The 20,577-nt window shown below is 40.0% G+C and overlaps 1 protein-coding gene across 3 annotated transcripts in view; it reads left to right on the forward strand.

The window, feature by feature from the left end:
- CPQ (carboxypeptidase Q) overlaps positions 1-20,577 on the forward strand; it is a 580,759-nt gene that overhangs the window by 485,322 nt on the left and 74,860 nt on the right. For 2 of the 3 annotated variants that reach the window (XM_006161308.3, XM_027765482.1), the window contains exon 7: positions 17,621-17,822. The exons of the other annotated variant lie outside the window; for it this stretch is intronic. In XM_006161308.3, coding sequence (XP_006161370.1) covers positions 17,621-17,822 — 202 coding nt within the window. The remainder of the gene's footprint in view (positions 1-17,620; positions 17,823-20,577) is intronic. 3 annotated transcript variants of the gene reach the window in all.

Consider the following 20,577-nt stretch of genomic DNA (forward strand, 5'->3'; position numbering starts at 1 on the left):
GACTAAGATAAAAAAAAAAAAAAGATAAGTGCTGGTGGGGGTGTGATGGAAGGGGAACTCTCTTGCACTGCTGGCAGGAATGTAAATTGGTCCAGCCACTGCAGATGACAATTTGGAGATTCCTCAAAAATCTACAAATAGAACTACCATATGATCCAGCAGTCCCACTCCTTGGTATCTACCCAAAGGACAGAAGAATTCTTCATTGGAAAAGTGCTTGCACATCTATGTTTATTGTGGCACTATTCGCAATTGCTAAGTCATGCCCACGAGCAGATGAATGGATGGATAGGAAAACTGTGGCACATATACTCTATGGAATACTATTTAGCCATAAAAAAACCCCTGGCTTTTGACAGGAAGTGGATGAATATGGAAGATTTACTGCTGAGTGAAGCAAGCCAGGCTATGAAGGAGAGGCATCGTATGTCCCCACTTAATACATACTGAGTGTCCGCACTCTATGACTGAAACTGATTGACTAAAGGATATAGAAACACTGTATACAGATGTAAATACCAGATATAGTGTGTGTGAAAGAGGAGGGTCTGATATTTAGAAGGAAGATAGGAAGGCAAAGCATTAATGGGGCAAAGAAATGTGGTATTATCTGTTGAAGATATTAATGTGATAATATCTGTACTAGATGTTACTGTGATATTATCTCAACTAAGGAGAAAGGTTCACCTGTTGAAATATCCATTTTGTAAGTCAAATAATAATGTGATTGAACGTATAAAAGAAAATGAAATTTGAAAAAAAAAGAGATTTAAATTTTTTTTAATTTAAAAAAATGTTTAAAAAGTTTTAAAAAGTAAAATCCTTTAAAAATAGAAAAAAAAAAGAAAGAATAGGAATATAGAGAAAGCAAATGTGGGACCAGCAGTTAGCATAATGGCTATGTTGCTGGGCTCTCATGTAGTCGACCGCGGTTCGAGTCCTGGACCCGGTGGCTTAAAACACACCGGACGCGTGTGCTTGCGTGGCCAAGATTCCGAGAGGATGGAGGAGACAGGATTGTAGCATGCTTCCTCCCCACCCCCCAAGGGGTGATTTCTTGCTTTCTGTCTCTGTCTCTCTTTGTCTTTCTGGTGAGCACATTCGCCCTATAGTAGAAACCTCTCCAAAAGAAAGAAAGAAAGAAAACAAATGTGGGGCTAGCAAGTGATGTAGTGGTTAAGGCACTGGACTCCCACATGTCTGACCACACACGGTTCAAGTCCCAGGTCTGGCAGCTTGTCTGTGCTTTGAGTCCCGGAAGGAGAATGAAAAAGAAGGGATTATAGCATGGCCTTCCTCTGGGGGGTGGGGAGAGATTTCTCACTTTCTATCTTATCATCTTTCTCTGTCTCTCTCCAGTGACTGCATGTGTCCTTTGGAAAAAAAACTTAAAAAAAAAGAAAAGAAAGAAAAGAAGAAAATGTTTTTGTACAGCTGTATAATGCATTTTTACTTAAGTATTATTACAGAAGAGTGAAAATGTTTTAAAAACTGAGAAAGTTTATTGAATGAGAAAGTTATAGTAAGCCACAGTTAATTTATTATTGATGAAAATATTTTTGTATACATTTAGTATAGCCAAAATGTAGAGTGTTTATTCCCAAGTCTACAGTAGTGTACAAAGTCCCAGGGGCCAACACATCCATTCACCACTCACTCAGTGACTCAGCTACAACTTCCAGTCCTGCCAGCTCCATTCATGGTAAGCACTCTATACAGGTGATCATTTTTTATCTTCTCTGCTGGGTTTTGACAACACTTTTTCTATGTTCAGATATGCAGTGGTAAGTAATTGTGTGTATAAGCATATTTGAACATAGAAAAAGTGTCAAAATCCAGCAGAGAAGATACACTTAGTCTATATAAGGGACTTGAAAAAGTTCTGAAAAAATGGAATTAAAGTGCAAGTTTTTAAAAAAATTGAAATCAAAACACATTTAGCTTTTTCAAAACACATTTTCCATGAAGTTTTAGAAGACCTCCTTATACGTATTATTGCTCCTAGGCTTCAACCCTATATGACACATTAGCCTACTGAATACTGCAGACTTCCTTTCACTATTAAAAACCATATTCATTGGCACATATTCATCTATCACAACAGAATGTCAAATACTGTATCCTCAAATTTAACCTAGAAAATAGCGGAGCCTGAGGGAGGAGAGAGGGAAAGGAAGAATGACATACTGAGATAGTTTAGAAGATGTTCAATTCTCTATTTCTTTAAGGTTCATCAGTTGTAAGGGATATAATTAGAATTGATACAGATTGTCAGGGAAAATAAAACTACATTGAATATACGGGTTTTTGTTTAATTGACAATAACATGCATACCTAATATTGTGTCTTTGGAAACAGTCATGACTGAGATATCTTCAATTCAGAATCCAGAGATTGCTCAGAATACCTTTTGGGTATCAGCAGTGTAGGCTCAGCATCGGGGTAGAAGGTCATTTTGTATAACCTGTGGTCCTTGTTTGACCAAATGCTAAAGATGCAGCCTTTAGGTTGATGGTCTGCTATGCGGTATATTGAATGCAGCTTTCCTCTGCATCTTCAATTTGGCTAAGTCTTTTCACTTTATATTTAATTTTAGTATTTCTAAAAGCCATGTAGCCTGTCCTGGAGGTCTACGGGAGCTTCTGACAAATCGTTCAGCACCTGAGCAAAGTGGAAGGTCTCAATGATACATGTTTTATTCCACTAGGTTTTACTAACCTTGAATACTCCAGGACCATTTCCCAAAGGTCTACTGCTTTTGTTTTGCATCACGTATGAAAACCAATCTTTTGTGTACATCAACATTTCATGAAGAACTTTAATAATTAGGTATTTTAATTTAAAATTTAATGATATGTGTTGTTACCAGTGCAGCTAACTTAACTGAGCTGTAAAATGAGTTACCCAATTCCCTTTCTATGTGATGAAATTGGCATATATATGGACAAGTGATAACATCTAATATATAGCACAATTTGTTTCTTTGCCTGGGATTTGGCAAAGAAATGGAGTGCATTAATAGCAAAATACATGCCAGTTTCCATAGAAAATTGACCAAAAAAAATGTGATTTGTATAATCAAGGAAACATGGCATTTAACTGTCAAATTTATAGTGGCAGAAATAGGAGATGCAAAAAAAAAATCACAAAAGTAGTTTTTGAGTAGCCTTTTGGTTCCTGATTTGCTGAAAGAGTACAGTCTCTGCTTATTGTCTTGCTGTGATTATTGATAGTATTGTCAAAGGTGTACATGTCTTGGCTTGGATTGTAACTTAAATGGTTACACTACTTATTAGTGGCTCTTATTGATAATAATAATGAGTCTCAAGAGAACGAAATAGCTTGATATATGATATGCATTTACATATGTATAATAAATTCATATAATCCTCAAAACAACACTACTGAATGGATCTTTCCTTTATGGAAAAGAACATGAAGTTCAATGAGATTAAATGTCTTGCCCGGTCATTTAGCTATTAAGTGACAGAACCAGGACTCCAACCCAAATGTCCAGGGGGCAAACTAATTCTAATTTATTTAGTAATAGCAGCAATAGAAATCATTGCCATCATTATTACCTTACTAATAAAGCTACCATTTGGGATCAGCAGATGACATGGTTATGTTGCTGGACTCCCACGTAATCGACCGCAGGTCAAGTCCCAGACCTGGAGGCTTAAAACTTACAACACTTATGTGTGCGTGTGTGCTCGAAATCCCAAGAGGAGAATGGAGGAGAAAGGAATGTTACATGGTCAGCCTCCTAAAGAGGGGAGGATTTCTCACTTTATGTCTCTCCATCTCGCTCTGTCTCTCCAGTGAGCACACACACCCTAGGCCCTATAGCAAAAATCTCTCTTAAAAAAAAAAAATTAAATAAAGCTGCCATTTGCCTAACAGAGATTCTTATTTTAGTTTATTGTATTGTAATTTCTTATTTACATGTAATTGTCTTACATCTATATGAGGTGCAGGTGGCTTTTTAAAACATATATACAGTGTGCAATTTTAAAATCAAGGAAATAAGCACATTTGCCATCCCAAACATTCAACATTACACTATGTTGCATTCACCCAAAAATCACCCTCCTGGATTTTTGGAAGTACATATTACTTTGTCACTGATATTTGATACTGTTATACACAGTTCCAAAACCTATTCCACTTGTTTACATACATTCTGAGGTCTTTTAATCAATTTCTCTCCATTCCTCTCACCCCTACCCCAACCATCATCTACTATCTACCGTTACTCTCTCTACCTCTATACTATCTAGTCCTTTAGCTCCTGTTAATGAGTGAGGGCACTCAGCATATGTTAAATGGGGACAAACAATATTTGTCTTTTATAAGCTGACTTATCTCACTTGGCATTATATCTTCTAGGTTCATCCATTTTGTCTCTCATGTCAGAATCTATTGTTCTTTATAGCTGAGTAGTATTCCATTGTCCAGCAGAGGTTCTTGACCATTGCTTGTGCCATGGACAACTTGGGAAGTCGGGTGAAACCTATGGATTTCATCTCAACTAATATTTTTGAATGCATAAAATAAAATATGATATTTGGCAAGTTTACAAGGACATGAATTTTATTAAAATAAAGTTATCAAAATTTTTAAACTGAATTTATGATCTATATATAGTTTTAAAATGCATTAAGATCTTAAAGTATTATTTATTACTAAAATTTTGAACTAATGATGAACATAAAGATTAAGATTTCTGCAATAAAACTAACATGAAGTGAAAATATCTGACTTCCATTGGCAACAAAGGGACAGGCTCTGATAATACTATGGCGATTTGTTGTTGACATTTGAAATCGAAGGAAATTCTAAAATTCAGTTAGAAGTTAATGAAAATAAAGATGTAATTTTTCCCACTCAAGTTCTGTTAAAATGTATGAATCCACAAGGGACCCCCATATTACAACTCATATTCTAGAATAAACATGAAAAATGTTAGGTTGTCAGAAAAGTCATGACTCATAGAAAAATATGTCATGACTTTTCTGACAACCCAATAACGATTGTTATCTCCATCTTACAAGTTAGTAAACTAATTTATTAAGGAACTAGCCTAGTATGTTTCACCTAATGGCCAAGAAGTGTATCAAATGCTATTAGTGTCCATATATCACCTCCTCTTGCCCCTCAGTGGTGATCACCACTGATGTAGGAATTGTAGTATCCATCCTACTCTGAAACTGACACTCTTCTCAGGATTATCACCCTCTTTGCCTGCACATCCTTTGAACACCAATGATACCCTCGATGAATATTGCAGATATCAGAGGAGAAATTAGGTGAGCGGTCTGTGTGCCTAACTGCTTTTACTCAGTTTGCCTTGAGCATTTCTGGGCAGTCTGTAGTTCAATCTCTCCTCTGGTGCTATTTTCTACTGTAGCTATTTTCCTCTTCTACCTTTAGATGATTGCTGCTGGTGCTCATTATTATTTTCAGGTGAAAAAAAAGAAGTTGTTTTTCCTCACTCCCTTACCCCAGTACAGGTACCTGTTTGGATTTTTCCTGTAATCGCTATAATTTCTTAGCCTGCTTTGATCTCAACTATACCTATTAAATTATCTTAACTCTTCTCAAGGCTAAATTGCCTCATCTGTTTATTACTTTCCTTCATTTTGCCTGAATACTTTAAGACTTACAAAGTATGTGAAGTAATTGTTGAAGTTTTAAGTAGTCCCTGGATGCATTTATTAGTTTCTGTAATTGAGTCTTAACTGATTGTGCTGTGATTGGCCTTGTGTTGTGCTAACTTTAGTATAGCCAACTTTAAGGTTCCAAAAAAATACATGTTTAACATTTTTAAAATTCTACTCAAATGCCCACTTGGCAGTTCAGTTATTATTGTTCACCCCCTTCTATGAGCAATGGCCATTTTATTCGGCAGCCTTACACATTGGAGGTTCTTATCTTTGATGGTGAGACAATGATGACGCGGGTCTTCTCAGGATGTATCTGGCCTATTTTCACCTACAAAGGAGATGACTATTGCTACAGCGCCTCCAAAGTAAGAGCAGCCTCTTACTCTATTATTGAAGAAAGCTTAGAAGTTTAAAAAAAAGAAGAAGAAGTTTCACTTGCATTTTGCTCACTTTTGACCATAAAAAAAAAAATAAAAAAAATAAAAAAAACCAAGAATGGTCACTCTAGCATTCTGGAAAATATTTGTTTTTAGCATTGATCATGGATGTTGTAAACATTTGTGTATTTTAAACAGCTTTATAAAGATTCAGCTTCAATCTTAATTGTTGAACCCTGCCAACACTAGATTTTAGTTTAGCCCTGTAAGAGTTCTTAGATTTAGGACTTCCAAAACTGCAAAAGAATAATTTTGTGTTATTTTAAGTCACTGAATTTGTGGTACCTTGTTATGGCAGTAATAAGAAACTAATACATGATTAGACCTCCAAATGGAGATCTTGAGTAGCTGTTGAATTCAAGAGAGAGACATGGAAATAGGGATTTGGAATTTATCATTGTACAGATTTATTTAAAACCATAGCTTGGATGAGAGTTCCAACAGAGTGATTATGCATAGAGAAGAGGCCTCTATACTGTTTCTGACCACCCCAATGTCTAGAGGTCAGGGAGATGAAAAAAAACAGCCAAAAAAAAAAAATGAGAAGAAGCATCCAGTAAACCATGAAGAAAGCCAAGAGTCTGGGGTCCCAGAAGCCATGGGAAGAAAGCATTTCCAGAGTACACAAGTGTCAAGAGCAGCCCCATCAAATATTTGCAATTTAATAGTCAGTAGAGATCTTAATCTTGAATGTTTTTGCTAACTTCTAAAAAAATTCTCCGAGGGGCAATTAATGTTTGTGGGTGGGATACTCTATAGAATATACTTTTATTTATTCTTTTAGAGATTGCCTTGGTGGCACAGGCTATAGATATAGAATACTGATCTATCATGCCGAAAGCCACACAGCTTACCATGACTTCCAAACCAGGGTCAATCAGAGAACACACTGGGTGCATACGCACCTAAGATCCCAATAAACTGGAGGGGTGGAGGAAAGGAATCACAGCACGATGAGACCTTGGCGCTGGTGCCTGCCTGCCTGTCTCTCTCTCTCTCTCTGTCTGTGTCTCTCTTTCTGTGTCTCTCTTTCTCTATCCATCTCCTCTCTCTCTCTCTCTCTCTCTCTCTCTCTGTTTGCCAGATGCATATGCTCTCCAAGAAAAAAAGTTCATTTATTTTATTTATGAGCAGTTTTTGCTATAGGGCACATGCACTTGCCAGAAAGACAGAGAGAGACAGAAAGCGAGCAGTCACCCTCCCGGGGGATGGCCATGCCGCAGTCCCTTCTCCTCCATTCTCCTCTCGGGATCTGGGGTATGCATGCACAAGTGCCCAGCATAAGTTTAAGCCACTGGGTCTGGTTCTCGAACCATGGTCAACTATGTGGGAGTCCAGCAACATAGGCATTACACTAATTGCTGGTCCCAATAAAGTTTTTTTAAAAAGTAAAGGATTGCCTAAGCTCTGATCCTGTTTTGGAAACCTACATATCTGGACGGCACTCCTTGATACTTAGACTACTGTGGCTCATTCTTTGATTCGTTTAACACATATTTTCAAATGTCTCTTGGCTAGGTCCTGGGAATATGCTGATAAACAAAAAGATCCCTGTTTTCATGGGCAAACGTTCAATCTAGAAGTTTTTGCTCAGACAGAACTTAACTCTCCTATCAAGCTTTCACTGACTTTCTCCAGTAATTATTTTCCCTTCTTTTCATAAAACTCATCACATTTAGAGTCACAGCCAGTTATGGCTTCTGCAGGTAAACTCTGCATTCCCACACAAAAGCAGTCCTATCTTTGTGTGTAAACTCCTTCACAGCTAGGTTGGCGATAGGAGTTATTAAAAACAGGAAATGTTTGTGTGAGAAAGGAGGTTCTATTAGTAATCACACCAAGACAGAGGATGTAAACTGGGACTGCCCAGGGCAAACAGGGATATATAGGCACCCTGTTCCTTGGTTTCTGTCTCAATAATTGTTGAATAAATACATTTTTCTCCCTGAAGGAAGACTTTTACTGAAGTCTGACTTTATTTTTTTTTTCCTCTGAGGATCAATACATAAGAAAAACTGAAACTGCTAGGAAAAGTGTTTCTACATTCTCTAAAAAACTGATATTGGAGACTCTACATTATTTTGTTCAATGTTCTTCATATAAAGAACCATATAATAATTCCTCTCAGAATCGAATGCTGGGGAAATTGTTGCTTTTTTCCTAAGAGCTGGTGGTGTGTTTCCTTTTCCTAGCTAATAAGAGCTTAGTGATACATCCATCTTCCCTCTTACGTTGGCAGCCAGAGCTAAAGTCGAGTTAGACCCTCAAGTTCCTGCTGGAGTTATGTTAACATTTCCTCAGTTTTTTTTCCCCTCTAACATTGACCGAGCACCTACCATGTGCTAAGCTGTTATTTAAACTGAAGACAAGGGAGAGATCCACACAGACTCGACCTCTGCCTTTATGCACATTTTTTTTTGGGGGGGGGGTTGGGGAGAGGTTTTTGCTGTAGGGAGCGTGCGCTCACCAGAGAGAGACAGAGAGAAAGCAAGAAATCACCCCCCAGGGGGGATGGCCATGCCACAATCTCTTCTCCTCTATTCTCCCAGGATCTTGGGCACACACGCACACATGCCTGGCATGAGTTTAAGCCACTGGGTCCAGGATTCAAATCATACTTGACTACATGGAAGTCCAGTGACATAGCCATTATGCCAACTGCTGATCCCATATGCACGTTTTTTCTTGACTATTTACTTACTCTTTTAATATGGCATTAAGATCCTTTCTTTTCTTTTTTTTTTTTTTTTATAGGAAGTCAATACTTGTAGGACCAAGCCAAGTGCAAAAAACAGATTAAAGTGAACAGGCTAGCATGTTAGACTGAGGTATGACATGTTAGTTATGAAAAGTTTGGGAGGAGCAGGGCATGAAATCACTTGAGTAGACCAAAGGCCCTGAAGCTTACACCTTGGTATTATTGTTTTTCATGAGGTTTCACACCCACTTCTCTGCTTTTGAGAGAAGAAAGAAAGGGCATGCTTAGGAAGATAAAATTATTTCTTAAACTGTATTTAATATCTTTACTAATATTAGTAAAGAACAGCACGGAAGATTATTATCATAATCCCAAATGCCATAAGTTCTTGTTCATAGGCTACAGACAAAGGAGAACTCATGAACTGGGTTTTGATAAGATATGCCCCAGGACTGAATGATATTTGGATTCTAGAATATAGAATAGCTTACTTTCACAGGGTAGTAAATGATATGTACTGTTTTTTTGTGTTTTTTATTAAGAAATAACCTGTCCATTTATAAGAAGAAGAAATCAGCTATTAGTTATGACCTTAGAAAGGCACTTAAAGAAGGTGTTGTAATATTTCCAACCAAGAAAAGGCCATTAGAAGTCAGTTGGAAGGCACTTTCTTGGTTAGTACTCTACCAAGAAAAACATCTTTATGTCTATTTAGCATGCCACAGTGTTAAAGGAAGAGGGTCAACTGAAGGAAGGGATCCTTACTTAGGCAATTTACTTCTTACCTTCTGAACCTCGGGAAGGATGGGAGGATGGTGGGTATAAGAGAACTGGGACCAGAAGACACAGCAGTAAACACAATGTTCTATGAGACACTCCCATTTGGAGTGGTTGCTGGTTCATGTCTGGAGACCTTCCTGAGTATGTTGTGCATACATGTATGATCTGGAGCTGGCTGAAGGCTGAGGTTTGATTGAGACATCAAGATTCTGGTGAAGTTGCTCACTCGCTTGCTCTCTCTCTCTCATGGAAGAAATTAATGAACAAGCTTTTAAAAAGAGAGAGTGTGTGAGGGACCAGCAGTTGGTGTAATGACTGTGCCGTTGGACTCTCACGTAGTCGACCGCAGTTCGAGTCCCGAACCCAGTGACTTAAACTCACGCCGGGCACATGTGCATGCGTGCCCAAGATCCCAAGAGGAGAATGGAGGAGAAGGGATTGCGGCGTGGCCATCTCCCCGGGGGGTGATTTCTCGCTTCCTGTCTCTCTGTCTCTCTCTGTCTATCTGGCGAGCACACGCACCCTATAGCAAAAACCTCTCCAAAAAAAAAAAAAAGAGAGAGAGAGAGTGTGTGAGAGAATGACAGGAAGATAACCTGGGAGAGAAGGGAATGAGAGAAACAGAGAATGAAAAACACAGAGAGGGCTGCTTTTCCAAAGCCAGCTATGTTGGAAATTTCTCTGCTACAGCTGCAGATTGAAATGGATCTGAAACCAGTTACATGAAACATGTGAAACATGTGTATCATATTAAAAAAAATCAAAATTTTGAGATCATGAGTCCCATGCTTTCTTTTGACTATATTTCTTCAACATGCAAAAATAAAATTAGAAACTGAGACTTCAATTTGCCACGTAAGCCTTTTTTAAGCCAATCTACCAAATACTTTAGATTTTTTTCCTAAAAGCAGATTAAATACAGTTTATTTCCTATTTAATATAAATAAAATACTTCTGTTAGCCAATGTTTATGCTGTATTTTTAATTTTCTGGCTCAGTATCATTACCATAGTGGCATTTATTGAGAGATCATGTGTTTTTCAGTAAGTTTAAGGGCCATCCACGGATCCTAACTAGCACAAGAGGAGAATTCACTGAGATCTAGAGTGCTTTGAATGACATTGTAAAAACTGAATTGCCTAAAAACACAGGTTTGTCTCACAACAGAACGTCTCTGTCCATACCCACAGAGTAAGAGGGCTGCAAAAGGACCTCCAGAAGCTATCCATCCCCATCTCTAGGCATAACAGCGGCTAACCCACAATATGTGTCTGCAGTTTTAGTACTCATGTAACTTACCTAAGACTGTCCGTTTCCCCAAGCTGCAGCCAGTTTAGCTGTCAAATAAAAATAACTTGTGACACTCCACCTTGTCATCAGCCCTTCCCTGGCTCTCCCTTGGGTACCCAAGGCTATTCAAAACTGAATGCCAGAAACTGTCAGAAATAAAAATCCGAACCTCAGGGTAGAACTGACCAGAAAGTAAAGCCTACGTTTGACTTTGCACAGCAGAGAGAAACCTCGTTACCTATCATCCGGTGATGACAGCCGTTTGCACTGAAGCTCTGCAGCATCTTCTCAGCTAGAAACTGGGGATTCCAGGCTCACTAGCCGGAAATGATGATTGCAGCAAGTCGGTGCACACATCTTCAGATGGTCTGATTTCGATAATTTGCTTTGAGCCGGCCACCAGACTAAGCAACATCCCCACCATCATCTGTAAAATATTACTATTTGCTGGGCAAGAAAGTGGTGCTGAAGTCAAGTTGACTTCTTTGAATTGAAGCGGATACATGATTAATTTGAATAATCAGGAATCTCTTTCTCATTTCAGTGTTTGGATTTCAGTGTCACTTTAGGTCAAAACCAAAAATATGTTGAGAAACATGAGAGGAGAGGTTTGTTTATTTCTCATAAGTTATTTTCTCTAGGTTATGAGAAATAAAACGCTTTTAAACAAAAGGGAAGCCAAATGTGGGGGGAGAGAAGATGTTATTTAACTTGGGTCTCTATTTCTGAAGAAGAAGTCTTTTTATAAAAGCAAAGAACACAATCATCATCTTTGTGTTTATATTAGGAGGTAAGTATTTTAAAACATGCAATATGTATTTTAAACACTTCTCTTATTTTTAATCTTGCGTTGCACCCAAAGAATGCTAATGGTAAAATTGTTCTTTGGCTGAGTAGCCTGACCCTTAAAAAAATGAAAAAAGAGAAGTGTTGTAGATGTGATTATAACACCAGACAAAAATATGACTCCTTAACCCTCCACAGTTATTCAGTAATTCAGTGATTCCTCCTAGGAGGTTTCTGGAGCTTTTCTCTTTCACATTATATACATTTTGTGGTGAAGAATGTCAATTCCCGTGACTCCTAATAAAGAGATGTCTCTCTATTAAAAGGATAGACTGGGGGAGGGGTTGGGCTACAGACAATGTCTGGGCTTATCATTACAGGGCTCAGCCTTCTCGTGTATATACCTCAGTTTGATTCAATCAGTGCTGGTAATCTCAGCAATAAAGCACTCAGCCTGCAGAAGTGGGTTTCCTCCTACACCTTGTAAACAAGAGGATGAATATCTTCTTACCTGTGCTTAAATGGGTCGAGTGAAACGAGCATGGCTCTTCTCCCCATCACTGGCTATAATCAGCTTTCCAAATCTACACGGAGTGTGTCCCTAACATCTGATGCCATCAGTTCTAAGAGCCCAGTGACCCAGCTATGTTAATTTCAGTTTCTTTGTGCAGAAGCCTTTCCATTTGCCCAACTCTATCACCATGTGCTAATGATTAGATAACCACTCTGAAAGTGTAGAGAAAAAGCAATGTCCAGGACAGTGGGTGATTTGTATTCTTAGTACTTTATTGAAAGTATGTATAAATAGAAAACAATAGAATGTTACCATCATGTTAGCTAGCAGCAGCTAACAAAAGTCTATGTGAATAAAAATCATGCATTTCTCTATCTACACCTGAATTCTAGTTTATTAAGATCTGCATAGCCTGTCTTATTGGCTTAAAAAGATGCTTATTATTTTAGGCTTTTAATTCCTACTTGTAAAGAAATTAGGAAGTAAGAGGGTTTTTTTTGTTTGTTTTTCCTCTTTGCTTAATTAAATTACTTTGTTAACAAAGATGATAAATTCTGTCCAAGGAGACCTTGTACTAATTATATCACGAATTATTATTTTTTTAATTTATGCATTTGTTTAACTGCAGTTTCTGAATTTCTGAATATAAAGTGAGGGCTTATGACCTCACAATTAAGAGTGACCTTCAGGGGGCCAGCAGGTGGTGTAGTGGTTAAGGTGCTGGACTTCCATGTGGCCAACTGCAGTGGTAGTCCCAGACCTGGCAGCTTGAAACTCACCCCGAACACATGTGTGTGTGTGCCCAAAATCCTGAAAGGAGAATGAAGGAGAAGGGATTGAGGGGGGTGATTTATCTCTCTCTCTCTCTCCCTCTCTCTCTCTCTCTCTCTCTGTGTGTGTGTGTGTGTGTGTGTGTGTGTGTGTGTGTCCCCCAGGGGAGCACACATGCCCTATCACAAATTCTCTCTAAAAAAATAAAAAAAGAGAGAGAGAGAGACTTTTAGGAGACAGGGATCAAGAGCACACGACACACACTGGAGAAGGCAAGCTTTTGGATTTGAATAGAGCTAACTAGATAACCTTGAGACAGTTAGTTACCCCAACTAGACCTCAGTTGCTTTGCCTATGAAATGAGAAAGGTAATAGCACTTACCTCATAGAACGCCTGAACATTCCATGTGATGAATTGTGAAGAATTTCACATAGTGTCTGGCTTACAGGAAGCACAGTGAAAACACTACCTCTATCCTTATAATCAGCGAATGGAATGACTTCTGTTGGAACCTTCTTGGAAAATCTGCCAGGTGTTGATATCCGGTACCAAGAACAGTATCAATGTGCTGCCATTTCTGAAGCACTAATGATGTGCTAGGCTTTACGGTACACTGCTTCTTACAACTCCCTGACCTGGGTTCCAATATCGCCATCCCCACCTTGAGGAGGAATGTGAGAAGTTACACAGAGTGCCCAACATCACGTTGCTAAAGACTGGTTAACATGGGAACCAGCAGTTAGCGTAATGGCTATGTCGCTGGACTGCCACGTAGTCGACTGCAGTTCGCATCCAGGAGCCAGTTGCTTAAAACTCACGCCAGGCACGTGTGGTGTGCGTGCCTGCCCAAGATCCCAAGAGGAGATTGGAGGAGAAGGGATTGCGGCGTGACCATCCCCCCTGGGGGTGATTTCTCGCTTTCTGTCTCTATGTCTCTGTCTGGCGAGCGCACGTGCCCTATAGTGGGGGAAAAAAAAAAACCTCCCCAAAGACTGGTTAACATGAAGATCAAACCCAGTCTGCCCCTCCGTGGTGGCATGAGTGGTGGCACCCTAATCTGCAGTGCTAGGAGCTACATGACCAACTGCAGGTTTGGGGCCCATGACAGCCTGAAAGCCTCTGGGTACACACACCCACGATCGTGACTGGCTGGAGTGCTGGGGGAAGAGGGTCTCAGTGTGACAGAACCTATCAAGGGTGCCTCTCCCTCACTTGCTCTCTCACTCTCTCATGAAAGAAATGAAGTAAACTTTAAAATGAAACAAACCCAGTCTGATCGTTCCAAAGCCCATCTTCTTTATCTGCCTACTAAAATGGCTGCCAAATATATAGCCAGTGGCACCTTTAAAAGCTCTTTTATTTACATTATTTTCTCTGTGCCTATCAACATCCTGTGATATTGCACAGTGACATTTCAAACTGTGAAGTGTCTGCCCCCAGGACATCTGTTTACTTGAAGTCAAAGAGAACCAGGGAGCATTAATAAATATATTGTTAGAAGCCTTGATAAGTTCAATCTGTGCAATCACTTTCACTTTGGTTTATGAAAGTCTTTTCTTTAAAGGTGTTTGAAGCTCCATCTGCATAAAGGCAGTATTTATTTTTTCCAGAGTAAGAGATATTTGTTATAGGGCATGTGCATTTGCTGTAGAGACAGAGAGACAGAAAGCGAGAAATCACCCCCCAGGGGGGCTGGCCACACTGCAATCCTTTCTCTTCCATTCTCCTCTAGGGATTTTGGGCACGCACGCACATGTGCCTGATTGAGTTTAAGCTGCTGGATCCGGGACTCGAACCATAGTCAGCTATGTGGGGGTCCAGTAACATAATCATTATACCACCTGCTGGTCCCCATAGAGGCATTATTAAACATTGGAAAGAACATTTGTCCCAGCTTACAGAAGAAGAAGCAAAGGGCCAAGGTAACATGACTTGGGGACAGAGGAAGAGCTCAGTCACCATCCTCGGCAGCCCAGAGTATCATTTGCTGAGTCAGGAATAGGACAGAGTGGGCCCAAGGCTGTGCCCACCACACCAGAAGACTGCTCATTGGTGTTGGATCTGATAGTCTAGCTGCTAACTAGCTCCACTTTTAATCTGAGTAGTGTATAATTAGGGATACACTGCCTGATTTTTCTGTAGTTGGAAGGATGGGATCTGCCTAAAGTTTGGGAACCTTCACAGAGACAGAAAGCGAGAAATCACCCCCCAGGGGGGCTGGCCACACTGCAATCCTTTCTCTTCCATTCTCCTCTAGGGATTTTGGGCACGCACGCACATGTGCCTGATTGAGTTTAAGCTGCTGGATCCGGGACTCGAACCATAGTCAGCTATGTGGGGGTCCAGTAACATAATCATTATACCACCTGCTGGTCCCCATAGAGGCATTATTAAACATTGGAAAGAACATTTGTCCCAGCTTACAGAAGAAGAAGCAAAGGGCCAAGGTAACATGACTTGGGGACAGAGGAAGAGCTCAGTCACCATCCTCGGCAGCCCAGAGTATCATTTGCTGAGTCAGGAATAGGACAGAGTGGGCCCAAGGCTGTGCCCACCACACCAGAAGACTGCTCATTGGTGTTGGATCTGATAGTCTAGCTGCTAACTAGCTCCACTTTTAATCTGAGTAGTGTATAATTAGGGATACACTGCCTGATTTTTCTGTAGTTGGAAGGATGGGATCTGCCTAAAGTTTGGGAACCTTCACATCTAAGATTGCTTGATTGTGTTCTGTAAGATAATAAATGTGATTATTTTTCTTTATCTTGAAAATGAGGGAAAAAGTTCAGGATGAGGGGAGGTAGAGCAGGGCATAAAAGGGATGAGGATTAGGACTGCTAAATTATATGTCAACCTGCTGACCTAGCATCAGTGTACTAGTTATACGAGCCCTGAATGTAAAACACTCATGCATATATTTTGCATATTATTAACTCTAATGATGCTACCATAACGCAGCAGTCACTGCTGAAAGCTGAGGTGGCACTTTTTATTGTAAATGCCTTGGGTCTTTTGCTGAAAATCACCACGAAGACAGAAATTTCTTAAGAAGTGAGGGTGGAAATACAAGCAGACTTCTACTTTGTTAACTTTCTCATCACTAATGATGACAACAACAAAAGGTGTTGGCATCCCAGGGTGAGCCTCATGTCAGTCCTGTAAATAACTGGCAAAATCCTCCTTCAGAACCTGCCACTGCTCTTGTCTCTGTAATAATGGTACTCTTCCCTGGCAGATAGTAAGAAAATCATTGTAAAATGGAATCTGTTTTATAAAAAAATAATTATGCAACCCTTAAATTGTTATGTAAGTGGAAAATCATCCTAACACAGAACAGACATGCCCTACCACCCAGTCCTATGGCTAGCAACGGCAGTATGGAGGTCTGGGAAGCATAGGATTTTATAAATCTCTTTATTACTTGCCAGCTGAGTGGCTTTGAGTAAATCACTTAAGTTCTCTGATCCTCAGATCCTTTCTGATAAAACAGCATCAGCTATGAATCTGCTGTGTCTATTTTATCGTCAAAGAGGACCAAAGGAAATTGCAGATGTGAGAGTTCTCTGGAAGCACTATACACATGTTATTATCGATTTTTACTAGGTGAATAATAAATGAGTAGCAGTGCTGTCCAAGAATAGCTTGGGAATAACTCATTCAAGGTGGTAGTTGGTCAGTCTTGAAGAAGTGGATGACTCCTGGGAAGCAGTTGGCCTGGCCAGTTTGAAGGGCCTTAACTTACAGTACTTTGGGCCAGGTAGCAATTTAGCTGTGCAACCTGTCAAGAGCCTATTGTATTCTAAACTCTTGCAGTGACAGTACTGGCTACATGAAATCACTGTATGCTTTCTTACCAGACTGTCTATGGAAAGAGTTTATAAACTAGCAGCCGTCAAAGTTGCCTGGGATTTGAGCACTGTGATTTTACACCAGGGAGAGCAGCGTTTCATGTCTTGTTCTATTACCCTCCTCCCTGGGGATTCAACAGATGGAATAACAACAAAACCAGAAACCCAAGACAAACCTGTCAGCTTGATGCCTTTAAGCATAGGCAGAACTCACAATTAAAATAAAATGGAATATCTATTTAGAGGGAAAAGGTGCAAAGAATTAAGTCTCCAGAGCATAACTTCTTTTATCAGAGGCTGGCTAACACTGTCTGGAGATCCCTGCCATGTGAGAGGAATTATATACCAATACACAATAGACACTTAAGATACTATATGGCATGTGCACTCACCAGAGAGACAGAAAGCAAGAAATCACCTCCCAGGGGCGATGGCCATGCCACAATCCCTTTTCCGTTCTTCTCTCGGGATTTTGGGCACACATGTACACATGCCTGGCATGAGTTTTTTAAGCTGCTAGGTCTGGGACTCAAACCACAGTCAACTACATGGGAGTCCAGCGACATAACCATTACTCTATCTATTGGTTCCTCATTATATTTTCTTAATCCTTTCAAGCCAACTCTGGAATTTGGCAAATCCCAGGGTGAGTAATTGTGCATCTCAGAATGGTTAGGTAATATGCAGACCAGACTCTAAATTAGGACCAACTCATGCTTGGCAATAGCCTGTGAGCTGGTAAAGTATTTGGCTATTGTTGATTGATAGTTCCTCAGAAGAAAGCACAGATGCAGCAGATATGAACGAAACATTTTTCCCTTTTGTTTAGGTAAACATTTCCAACTACAGTCTGGTGATGGAGTCTGACTCAGGAACCTTCTTACCCACGGGACTGCAATTCACTGGCAGTACAAAGGCCAGGGTCATCATGGAGGAGGTCATGAAACTGCTACAGCCCCTCAATATCACTCAGGTCTTTAGTGGTGGAGAGGGGACAGACATCAATTTTTGGATCCAAGCTGGAGTGCCTGGTAAGACCAAAAACTGAAGTTAATATTCCTTGTATGCTGCTACTGATTCAAAATTTTACCACTAGAAATTCATTATTTGAGAGTGCAGTACTTCTTGTTAATCGTATTTGTTCCTAATGCTAAGGCTCCTGTTAAGAGGTTAGACATATACTAATTTAACCTGATCAGTGATTTATCAAGAAGATATCCTGAAGAGGAGTTCTAACTCCTGGGGGAGGGATGAATTTGTGAAATGAGAATAGACCTGGAAAGGTCACAGAAATAGAAGCTGGAACAGTCTTAAAGAAAACATACCTATACTACTTCACAAATTGTCCACGATTGGCCATGGAAAAGACTTACTGATGTTAAGTGTAGCCCAAGATTTTCCCCACAACACCATTATATTCATAATAAAAAAGTTAAAAGATCCATCTGCGGATTGTTCTTTATTTATGATTATACAAGCAGGAAGCCCAGCCTTTGAACAGTTTTAACATTATAATTTCATGAACTATTTCTGTGGCTACCAGCATTTCACAGATATAAAAACAGTGTCTCAGGACCAGCAGTTGGCGTAATGGCTATGTTGCTGGACTCCCACATGGTCTACCACAGTTCAAGTCCCGGACCTGGTGGCTTAGACTCTTGCCAGGCACATGTATGTGCATGCCCAAGATCCCAAGAGGAGAATGGAGGAGAAGGGATTGTGGCGTGGCCATCCCCCCTGGGGGGTGACTTCTCACTTTCTAGCTCTCTATCTCTCTCTGTCTTTCTGGCGAGCGCACACGCCCTATGGCAAAAACCTCTCAAAAAAAAAAAAAAAAAACATAAAAACAGTGTCTCTAGATCCAGCCAACTCTAGTTTTTTGGGTTTTTTTTTTGTTTTTTTTTCCTCCCAGCCTGCAAAGTAGATTTCACAACATACTATGTGTATATAAGTTTTTTAAAAGCTTATTCCTGAGATCTTATAGATTTTTAAGGTGTATTTTAGGTTTTAAGGTCTGTAATAACATTTCATAACTAAAAACAGAAGGAGCTATTTTCCCTGTTTGTTCTGTGTATATCTTAACCATATTTCACAGTTCTCTTAAAGCAGCAGTTCTATTTATATTGCTGTTGAATCCCTTGTATTTAAGACTCTCCATATAAAGGTCACATGATCTAAGTATAGGGGGTCAGTTTAACTCTTTAGTTGTGTGGAATCATTTATTTAAAATTTTGCATTTTCCTGAGTCTTACATTTTTTAACAAGAATCTCTTAAAATGAGAAACCCTAAATAAGCTGCTGGGTAGTAGCTGTGAGGAGCGGACTGATAGGTTAGAGTTAAATTAGCATGGAGACTCGGGGTGGTCAAAGGGAAAGTGAAGAGCTGAAGACCGAGACAGAATCGGGACTAAAGAAAGCTCGTACCTGCTCCCCTCAGGTATGTCTCGCTTCCTTGGGATTTTCATTGAAAACAGGCTCTAGCTTTTCCCTTTCACATGTTCATGTTCCCTGAGAATGATTCTGTTTAGAATGAATAAGTCAATTTTGTAGTCAAAAGGTAAATCTTTTCCCTCTTTACCACAGTGAGGTCAAACCTGACTGCTACCTAGTGGAATGGACAGGGAAAATTGAGCCTAGTATGATTGCTTAAGAATAGGGAACCAGCAGTTAGCGTAATGGCTATGTCGCTGGACTCTCATGTAGTCGACCATGGTTTGCGTCCCGGACCCGGTGGCTTAAATCTCATGCCGGGCGCATGTGCATGCATGCCCAAGATCCCGAGAGGAGAATGGAGGAGAAAGGATTGCGGCGTGACCAGCCCCCCTGGGGGGTGACTTCTCGCTTTCTGTCTCTATGTCTCTCTCTGTCTGTCTGGCGAGCGCACACACCCTATAGCAAAAACCTCTCCAAAAAAAAAAAAAAAAGAATAAATAAGAGGGGCTGTCCAATAGCATGGTGGTTAAGGTACTGGACTCCTGCATGACTGACCACAGTTCAAGTCCTGGACCTGGTAGCTTGCTTTCGCTTTCTTTCTTTTCTTCTCTCTCTCTCTCTCTCTCTCTCTCTCCCTCTATGGTCAGAATTAAAATAAATTAAAATAAAATAAATAAATTAAAATAAAATAAAATAATTCTTTAATAATAAAAAAAAGAACAAACGAGAGTTACTGGGGCCAGCAGGTGGCATGGTGGTTAATGTGCTGGAGCTCACATGGCTGCCTGTGTGACTTGAGTCCCAGATCCAGCGGCTTGAAAACATACTAGGCTCGTGTTCATGCTTGCCTGAAATCCTGAGGGGAGAATGGAGAAGGGATTACAACACGGTCATCCCCTCGGATGGTGATTTCTCACTTCCCTCTCTCTGTGTCTCTCCTTGGTGAGCACATATGCCCTACAGCAAAACAACAACAACAAAACAAAAACAAAAAAAAGAATGCGTAAGAGTTACAATATATCGAGCGTCTGCTATTTATAAGGTAATTGTCTAGTTTTGCTGACACAATCGTTTTTTATCTATATGACCATCCTATGAAGTAATCCCTATTTTGCAGATGAAGGTAGATTCACAGGGGTTAAATGACTTGCCCCAAATTATACGGCCATATGGGCAGAAGCCACCCTGAGAACAAGCCATTTTGGTTCCCAGGCTGGTGGCCCTTTTCCCACAATATGCAACAACACAGGGGAGTGTGGAATGTGGAGACAGTTTTCCAAACCTCTGGCAGTGTCTAAAATGTTTATCTTAACTCAGCTCTTGCTTATGCAAAAGGATTTCAGTTCATTCCTG

This window comes from Tupaia chinensis, unplaced genomic scaffold (genome assembly GCF_000334495.1).
Source record: "Tupaia chinensis unplaced genomic scaffold, TupChi_1.0 Scaffold138407_1, whole genome shotgun sequence".
Classification (NCBI taxonomy): domain Eukaryota; kingdom Metazoa; phylum Chordata; class Mammalia; order Scandentia; family Tupaiidae; genus Tupaia; species Tupaia belangeri.